The 9,780-nt window shown below is 46.4% G+C and overlaps 1 protein-coding gene across 1 annotated transcript; it reads right to left on the minus strand.

Annotated features, from left to right (window-relative positions):
* Positions 1 to 316: 316 nt before the first annotated feature.
* LOC104562894 (uncharacterized) lies at positions 317 to 9,504 on the minus strand. Its single transcript, XM_010209170.2, has 9 exons — positions 9,444 to 9,504; positions 8,600 to 8,713; positions 5,803 to 7,488; positions 5,111 to 5,210; positions 4,314 to 4,462; positions 4,025 to 4,137; positions 3,152 to 3,241; positions 2,182 to 2,304; positions 317 to 1,717 (listed from the first exon to the last, which is right to left on the minus strand). The coding sequence occupies exons 1-9, from the start codon at positions 9,502 to 9,504 to the stop codon at positions 1,523 to 1,525; spliced, it is 2,631 nt and encodes an 876-aa protein (XP_010207472.2). The 3' UTR covers positions 317 to 1,522.
* Positions 9,505 to 9,780: the final 276 nt, after the last annotated feature.

Genomic DNA, 9,780 nt, shown 5'->3' on the forward strand with positions numbered 1-9,780 from the left:
CTCAGATTCCAGACTTTACAAGGTTTTTTTTTTTACTGAGTTAAGGGGTGAAACTCAGCCCTGGTGTTTACAAGATCATTAGCACTCCTCAGCAAGGGAGCTGGCACCAGGGGCTGGGTGTTAAATCTTCTCTTTTCCTCCTCTTCCCCACCTTGACAAGTGATTCAATTGATCTTTCATACACAGACAGGAACCCCAACATTCTGCAATCCACAAGCCTTTTGACCCACAGGGGTTTTTTCCAGGTCCTTTCTGTAGATGACAGCACAGTCCTGTGTGACATATGACTGTTTATTGAAAATATCTTATTGCCTTCTGAAAATAACTTTTAATAAAAGAGATACAGTAAGTAGACCAGCAAAATTATGTATCAAACTCAATTATCCTTCGTTTCCTTTCTCTGCAGGAAGAGAGCCAGCTCTGTGAGAACAAGCTGAGAAGACCTGGGTTTGCCATAGTTCATAGAGGTTGAGATCCTCTGACTGACAGTATTTATGCTTAAGTTCCAGCAGAACTTCAGGTGAAATCAATGGATCATTTTATTGGTTTCAGCTGGAGTTTGAACAGCACCTTGCACCTGAGTCAGGTAAGAATAAGATCAAGAGTTTTCAGAGTCCAAACAAGTCCCTAACTGTTCAGCCACACAGTTTCTGCCAAAGAAAGCTCCTCATGTTGGTTCAAAACCTCTTTTCACCTCTTCCCAGTCAGCAGCTACCACTCTGCCCTAAATCTGGGGGAGATGTACTAAGAGATGTGTACAGTTATGCTATAAGGCAAGACACCAGCTTCTACCATCCTCATACGCAGTGCAGATGGTTCTCCTGAAATCCATGCTCTGCATAATGTACCATGGGAAGAGAAGGTCTTCCACAATGCTCCATCACTTCTAAGGAGATATTGGAGTCATCAGAATGGTAACTCCACCCTCACACTGACTATGAAATACAGAAAATAGTAGCTGAGATAATGGCATTTCTTTTTAGTGTTGGATTCTGTGACCTCTGTTTTGAGAGAAGACATATCAGAAGATAGCCCCAGCTCATGCCCTGTCTTTATCTTAGGAAGTCCTCTGTGTTCACCAGCACAGTACCTGAATGCATCTTCCCTTCTCCCACTTCAAGTTTCATGCAGTGTTTTTCCCCCACAATGTGTAATTATGAAACACTTCATGTTACTCTGTGCCTCAAACTGAAGGTATTGACTCCCAGTGAAAGAAATAAAGCTCTGTCATTCTGGGGCCAGTCTGTCCCAGATATAACACTTTCTTTGGTTGTGTCTGACCTTCAGTAAAAGCTGTCAGAGCTTTCAGCTGTCAGAAAGCTCCAAAAGGGAAAATTTTACTTCTGGGTGACAGTGGTTTGTAAATCAGCTCTGCACTGGGATACTCTAGCAGTATCCATAGAAAGATGAATAAGTCACCCCTGCAGCTGGGAAACTTCTCCCATTCCCCAATTTGACCTATACATCACTTTCCAGCAAACAATTTCCAAGTGAGCATGTAACTGTGTGACCTGGACAGGAGTCAGAGGCGTGTGTGACTCTCACAGCCATCATCAGGGGACAGCGCCGGCACAGTCCCTTCCAAGGCAGCCATGGCTACCCCGTTGTGCACAGCATGGCCACGATTCAGATCTTCTTCCTGGCCTTTTGTGGTACAAGTGCCACTGTTAAGCACCAATGTGTGTTTCTTCTGCACCTGCTCCAGTATCTGCAGCACCTGGAATTCACAAATGCAGCTGTGAGTGGGTTAGTAATTGAGAAGAGGCACTAATTTCTTCTTGAGCTGTTGAAATAATGCGCTACTTTCTTCCAAGCTACATGTCTGGACTCAGCCTTGGGATCACACTATGTGTTTCTGCCTGCTGAGAGGTCTCTGGGACAGGTGCAAATGGAGATCCTACTCCATGAAGGCCCACGGCCTTGGATCTCAGAGCTCTTTCAGCAAACGAGTCAGTGATACCTCACACGTTCCTCAGCAACGTACTCAGCACACAGAGGTGCTGTGGTGGTCCAGAGGCACCATCAGGACTCAGACAACATGGAGCTGTGTTTGCCGGCTCTTTCACACCTCCTGTGATAACTCCTCATACTATCACTTCTTTACACAACTAGGAAACCCTCAGGCTGACACTCAAAGGAGATGGAGAAAGGGAGCAGAAAGAAAATCAAGGTGAATTTTACCTGAGACTTGGGGATGATTCCAACTCTGAAGAACCCGATGCTTCCACTGTCAATTTTGGTGCAGTCCACAACAGTGGAGGCAATGTTCTCTGGAGAAGGCCCGTCACAAAGAACTGCATCCACCTGCAAAGCAGGAGATGTTCACATCAAATTCCCCTCAGACTCATGGGAAAGAACAGGGCAGTTTCCTCCTTCCACAGCAGGTAATTATTATCAAGGGCAACTCTGCTTCTTCCTGCCCCACTGTATAGACTCTAACCAAGAAAGACAGAGCTCTATGGGGTGTAGGTTAGGAGTACAGCACAGACAGGTTTACATCAGCTGAGGAGCTTTGAAGAAGCCCCATCCACACAGCAAATGTGTAGAAACCCAGATTTTTGAGGTGTGGAAGGTTTGTACCACCTCTTGTTTAAAACTCTCCTTCTCTAAGCTGCCACTGATGTACAAAATGCACAGCCAGGATTTAGCAGTGAAATGAAAGACATCCATTTAAATGGTCATGACCATTGTACTTCCTAAACTCACGAAAGTTCAAAAAGCTGGGTATATTTTGGAGCTTTGGCACTAGTTTTAGAGCAGCTTCAGCTTTAGAAGGGAATCCCCTGTGTTCTGACAGCTCAATGCCAGCTGGAGCCCCAGCACGTTCAGGCATCAGTGAGTTTATTGCTTGTAAGCAAAGAAGCATTTGTTTTTTGGTTGCTCATCTCATTCTGTGTTGGAAGATGAACTAACTCACATTGCCAAGCCGTAACTATACTGTAGAAAACAGCAGAGTTTTGGGTTCTCACCAAGTTCTGTATTTCACACTGTAGGACACCAAGATGAAGAGTGTCCATGAGATTATTTTTTGAAGAGATGCTTTCCCAGGTTCATCTATTAGTTTGCCTACTGGAAAAACACATGGTTGCCTTCTTCCATCCCCACATCTTGAATGATCAGCTGGAATGAAAAGACACAGAGCCCAAATTACCTTATCTCCCAGCTTGGCATACACTTGGTTGTGGTGTGTGGTGTCTGCCTCTCCCGTTGGGTTAGCTGATGTGACCACAATGGGGCCAACCTGGTGACAGAGAAATGGGTATAAAAGCTCTGAGCAGGTTTTGTTGTATGACAGCATAAACAGATGACTTGAGTTCTTAAGTTCACTCATGAGTCTCTGTGTCTCTGAAGAGAACTCAGTATGACTCACCCAGGCAGAGACAACTCTTTTGTAGGCAACTATAGGCCCACCAAATCTGTGAACAAGTGACTAACACTCTGCTGAATTGTGTTTACTGATGTTGGTCAGGAAAGAACATTTTTTTCCAGCAATAGCAACTGCCAGAGATCCAAAATGTCTGTCCTAAAGATGAGCAGAGCATGTAGGGTATCACAGTTCCGTGTTCTGGACCTTCTGAAGTTATTCTGGCTTCAGATAAGCCTGTGCTTACAACAAAACCGTTCCATATAGGAAATCAGACAAAGTGTCTGTTAATTGCATCTTTTCTGGCTTTCTGACCTGGTGGTTATTCCTTCTACCCTCTTTTCTGCAATAAAATCAGTTACCAACTGTCTGCATACCCCACCCCTTCTTAATGATATTTTTCTTGTGGGAGTTACTCATTTTAGCACTTTTCACTCCCCAAATCTGTCAGAACATGCTTGAATCCTCACTTCATAAAGAGGAAAGGTGACATGCCAAGGAGGCTGATAGAGTGCTCCAGCCTCTCACTATCCTTCTCTCCATCAGAGCAGAGGACCTGGGTGCTAGTGACTGACACCAAGCCTGCTCCTCAGGCAGTAGAACAGCAAGGTCTGGTTGCCAGTGCTTCTGAGCAGGGGTGAGTGGGCTCTGGACACTCACCAAGTCGATGAGGTGAGTGGTGACAGAGCAGTCAGGGATGCGGATGGCAACACTCTGAGGAGTGCCCACGTATTTAGCAGAGTCCTTCATTCCCAGGAAGTCCACCCATTCACCTGCAAAAGGAGGAGGTCACACAGCACTCATGGATGCACATCAGTTCAATCATAGTGGTCTTACCAGAAGTATCACCACAGAACACACAGGTCTTATTGCAGGGATGTGTGACTTAAAGCTGGAGCTTCAAAGCCAAAGCTTTCCAGAGAGCTTGGAAGTAACAGCATTTCCTCACCTCTGGGAACCACCAAGCTAATAGGAGATGGCCAGGCAGCCTCCATGAAGTCCCAGAGGAGGGGAGTGAACAAATGCTTTGCAGGCTCCAGTTGTTTTAGGCTAGAAATCCAGAGTGACATGGGGCGATCCTGAGCCTGGCGCTTGGACCTGGAAAGGAGGTAAGAAAAATGAGCCTGGGAGTAAGATGGAGAATTACATTCAAGCTGAAAGGGGAATTGTGTTGGTGAGGCCTAGAGTTAAGACAAGGTGTGTAGTCTCCCTCAGGTCACCAGGCTGTTGTAAAAGTAGGACTGCACAAGAGATGACCTGACAGGAAAAGACATTAATGACTATTGCCAATCAGGAATCTCTACTACAAATCAAAGTCCCAACTGCCCCAGTCCTGAGCAAATCTCACCAACATGAAGGGTCCTGGCTGCTTCCAAAAGTACAGCTATAGGTATTTGTTAAACATGAGAGGGGTTTTGGTTGTGACAATAGGTACCTACAAATAAGCACAGTAACCCCCTGCTCAATTTACCACTTCTTTGGGTTCCCTTGTGATATTCAAGCTACCCATCTCCACTGCCTGCCCAGAGCCTTCAACATCCTGGAAGACAATTACAGCTCAACTGTCTCCGTATTCAGACCTTATCCCCCAGGCTCATCACCTTGCTGTTCCCAAGAAGGCTCAGCTACATATCTCATTGCACTCAATGGTTGCTGTAGCCAGTACTCAGCAGCAGCTGCAAGTGCTAGAAGCTTCTTTGGAGCAGCCAAGGAAGCCCTCACTGGGGCAGCAAGGCAAATACTTACTGGTGAGCTTTCTCCACAGCATCAGGCCGATTACAGGCTGCCACAAGCACATACACAGTGTCCGTGGGGATGCCACAAGTCCCTCCACTCTTCAGGATATCTGTTGGCATGTGAACAGGGCAGAAACCCTTGAGTGACTAGAAGTGAGGGGCTGTAGTTCATGAAAGAGCTGTCACAGACCCAAAAGCCCACTTGGTGCTCTCATCTCCTTTTCCCAGCTAACAAAGCATTCCCTCTAACAGTGCATTTTCTAGCATTTATCCAAGAGGAGATCTGGCACTTAGGGCAGTTCTGGGCTATATTCATCAGGGCCAGAAGTCATTCAGCCCTGTGGAGACAGTAAGCACCATGCATTTGCACTGATTTTTCTGTACAAAGCTTTCAGTGGTAGCCTTAGCCTGGAGGGTTCATGTATCTCAGGTTGGATGATCATACAGGGGTATCATACAGGAGAAACAGCAGCAGATCTACGGCTACACCCAGCCCCTATCAAGGGATTAGCCCTATTTCCCCCCATTTTCGGGTATTTAGCTTCTAATGGCTCTTGTAACTTGTCCCACTTCATCCAAATATCATCAGATTATCACAGTTTTCACATTTGGATTGGATCAATGTCTTTTTAATAGTGTCCTTCTACAAAATCTCCCAGAAACACTCCCCCACACGCATGATGCCCTATGTATTTCCCTTACCTGCAATTCTCTTGACTGAGGAAGCTTTCCTGGCAGGCAGATGAAGGCACTTGCTCATTCCTCCCCCCACACCACTAAGCTGCACAATGGGCCTACCCATCGGTAAGCAGGAACCCTCAAAGATGCTGTTGAAAAGGGCAGAGAGGAAGCAGTAAAAGCTGACCAGACCAAAGATGAGAGTGGCAGCAACATCATAGCCAGCAGGGAGAGCATGGAGGGCATCCAGCAAGAAGCTGACAGTGATGAGGAAGAAAGTGAGGGAGTAAAAGAACCAGGCCATGTTTAAGAAGAGAGTGCAGAAGACAATGAAGCCATTGAAGAGCATGAAAGCAATGATGCCTACCACTGCATGGAAGCTTCTGGTAGTGCCATAGAGGCCACCATATCTTGTCAAGCCCCAGATGATCCACATGACAGCATAGAGAATGAAGGCACTGCTCTCCAGGGTTTTACCCCGGGCAAAGGCCACTGAGCCACTTAGAAGCTTAAGGATTCCACCAGCTACCACCACCCATGGGATTACAACAGTAGCAAGTGGAGCCTTTGGGTCCCCTGTCATTGTTATAGCAAAAGAAGCGAGGACGCTGCAGGCATAGCCAAGTACTTCTGCATCTGCATACTTGGAATACCCTAGATAGGGAGCATGGAGGTCTGCCCCTTCACGAAGCTTCACAAAACTGCTGCGAGCAAGAAGAGCCTTCACAGCAGCCTTCCCTGTTGGGATCTTGGCACTTGCTTTCTCATTGTAGAGGTGAACTAGAGTCATCAAGGCTGAAGCCACAAAAATGGCCACATCCACACCTTGGGGTCCACCTTCAAAAAATCCCTTGGGACTGCAAGATAATGCAATGCAATAGGCCACATAAAAGAGCAAATTCAGGCCATCCATTGGGCTTTGAAGAGCAAGAAAAAGAGACAAAACAAGAAAAAGAATAGAGAAAACCACCAGAAAAGGAGTAGGGAAAGATGGCACCTCTGGTTGCCAGACTGGGTACAGGAGGCAATAGCCCCCAGCAAATTTCAGGATGGAAGTGAAACCAAAGAATGTAGCCATTAGTACATCCATGGCACGGTATGATAAAATGCAGATGCCAATCTGGTAGATCCCAGCTGCCCACAGCCAGGGCACTTGCCCCAGAAACAGTTTGTCAGTGATGCCCAGGAGCCTACAGCCAAAGACACTGGCAGACAACATGTTCAGGATCAAACCGGTGACTGCAAAATGATTTGTGCTGCCACTGGTGGATTTGATCTGTTCACGGGTCTTTGTCTTGGCCAGATCTGTGCCAGGGAGGGCAACTTTCTCTTTGGTTAGGAAATAAAGAATCCTCCCCAGAGCAAAATAACCACCAACCAAGCAGACAATCATATAGTTGCAAGCTACAGCAGAGGAAGTGAAAGCTGTGCTGTAATGCACGGCAACTTCATGAGCACTGGCAAGTGAGACAGCAGAAGCAATCATAGCTAGGATGACCTCTCTGCAAAGGAAGCCCACCACTGCAACAATGAGTAGTGCCACAGTAAATGTGACCAGGCCAGGCACCAAGGCATTGCGGAAATCACCGGTGTCATTCAAAACTCCTTGCCCTCCCAGGATGAAAACCACTCCATAGCCACACCACAACACTGAGATGGTCAGGCAGAGAGACAAGAACAGGGAGGCATTTCTTAGGCTTCTTCGAATTCCTGTGAAACAAATGACAGAGGAGACAGAGGTGTGATGTGGAGGCAGTGGGTTATGGAAAGCAGTAGGTAGGACAGGCAGATATGTGCTGGAGGTATGATCACCACACTAGCATGGAGCTGCACAGGTTCTGCATGATGCTAGCAGAGCTATCTTGAGTTTGGGTAGGTCTGCATTGTGTCCCATAGACATGACTGTAAAGTTACCATCAGAACAACACTTTGGGTTCATCAGAGTGGCTGAGTTGAGCTCAAAGTACTTGTGTTCCTTCAACTCAGCACTGTGCCAGGCCTGGCACACAAGGTGTCCTAAAGAAGTCAAGGTTCAGCAAGCCATTGTCTTACCTTCCTCATGATGTCTACTAGACTCAATAACAAGACCATAATACATTAACCCAAACCAAGTCCTGACACCTGAAAGCTTCTTTCCAAGCTGGAGCTCTACCATGGACCTATGCTTTGTTTCTTGCTCAAACTGATACAGCCTTGTAAGCCAGACTCAAGTTGGGAAGGGAAAAAAAGGCTCTGCTGAATGAGTCCCCAAGCTCCAGAGGACTGCATGTATCTCTTGGAAGAAGGGAGTGTAGAAACACCTGCCTTTGGTAAGAGGTTGTTGATTCCCACCAGCTGTCAAACACCACCTGCCCAGTGGTCCATTCCATACAGTCCCATCAATAGAGACACTTTTATGAGCCTTATACTAACACTTTGTGCCACCACTGACGGAGAGAAGACATGGACTTAAGTTTTCCAGGTTAAAATACATAGTGGCTCTCCCAAGCTTCTGCATCAAATCCTGGGTTTTCCTGTACTTGTTGCTCCAATTAAAAAGGGAAAATTACTCTGCATTCATTCTGGAAATGAATATATGGAGACATGATGTATTCAGTCTGTTAAAACCCTAAGAGATCCTGGTAAAGCATTTGTTCCAAACCAGCATGGATTTCTTTTGTTGCCTACAGAGGAAAAAGATTGCTGTGCTGACATACTCCTCTAGGAGAATGAATTGGTGAGGCTGCAAATGGTTTGTATAACCCTGTTGGTAAAGCAGATCAAATAAATGCAAAGCTATAGAAGGAGGAGGCCTTGCAGCTGGCCACCCTCAGAGTCTTACCTGCATACGCCAAAAGAGATGATAAAATCAACAGAAGGACTCCCAGAACTGTGCTGGGGATCAGAGGAGCTGCTCGGGGTAAGCTGTAGAAATGCACTGCCAGTAAGAGTGAGCCTGTATGTGACAAAGGGAAAAAAGGAAGAGCTTGTAAATTTTGCCTAAAAAGCCAGGAGAGAACCCTGCAAGAGCAGGGAACAGAAAAAAATAACAGTACAAGGTCTGCAGAGTGAAATCCAAGGAGCTGGGGGGCTATGTTGTAACTTTGTTTGTGTCCAAGGTCTCATCTCTTTCTGGGTGCCCAGTTTTAAGAAACTTGAACTTAATCATGTTTGAAAGTGCTCCCCTGTTATCTGACAAAGGTGAAAACCAGCTCTGTGATTCCAGCTACACAAAAGTCAGCCAGCCAGCATGCACACCCTACAGATGATCACACAAGCCTCATGCCTACAGAACACTAGGCTGAAAATGAAACGGGGCAGCACCCTGGAAGATGAAATACAAAGAAGCAGCAAATGAAAGGGAGTGAGCACAGGTGACAGAGCTGCAGGGAAAATGGTTAGAAAAGTGCATCCAAATAAAGATCATTTATGAAAATGACTACCAAAAAGTTTTGATTTGCTTCCCACTCAGGACGGATCGAGTACAAAAGTTCAGGCCAGCACTTTAAAGCCAAGACAAACATTTTGTTGGCTGCTGAAACAGTCACAGGGTTCTCCAGATCTAAAAGCTTTACCCAGGCAGAGAAGATTCAGGATAAACAAGACTCTTTAGCCCCCTTCGAAAAGGGGGTTGTCCATGAAAGTCCCAACCCCATCCTCCTGTGCCAAGAAGACTCGATCCCTACCTGCGGAAATGCCCAAGAGCCCTATGGAGGAATGCAGTGACTCAGCTTTTCTGTCTGCCATCGCACAGTCCGCTGAAGACCCGGCTGTGGGCTGAAGTGCTGCCTCTCTTTCCTCCCTAGCTCTTTATAACCAAAGCAACTCTGCTGGCTGGTGTTCCTCCCTGCTCTCCACCCCTTTTCCCTACAAACATCTTCTGTTCGTGTTCCTTTCTGCATGCGGGGGGAAATGCAAACCAGTTCCTCGCTGCAATAAATTTGGGTCTGTGAGTCAGCATAGGCTGCTGGTAGCTCCCTCCAGGGGCCCCTTAATTTTACTGTTGATTAACCCTTGTTAAAA

Source organism: Colius striatus, chromosome 13 (genome assembly GCF_028858725.1).
Source record: "Colius striatus isolate bColStr4 chromosome 13, bColStr4.1.hap1, whole genome shotgun sequence".
In the NCBI taxonomy this organism is placed as follows: domain Eukaryota; kingdom Metazoa; phylum Chordata; class Aves; order Coliiformes; family Coliidae; genus Colius; species Colius striatus.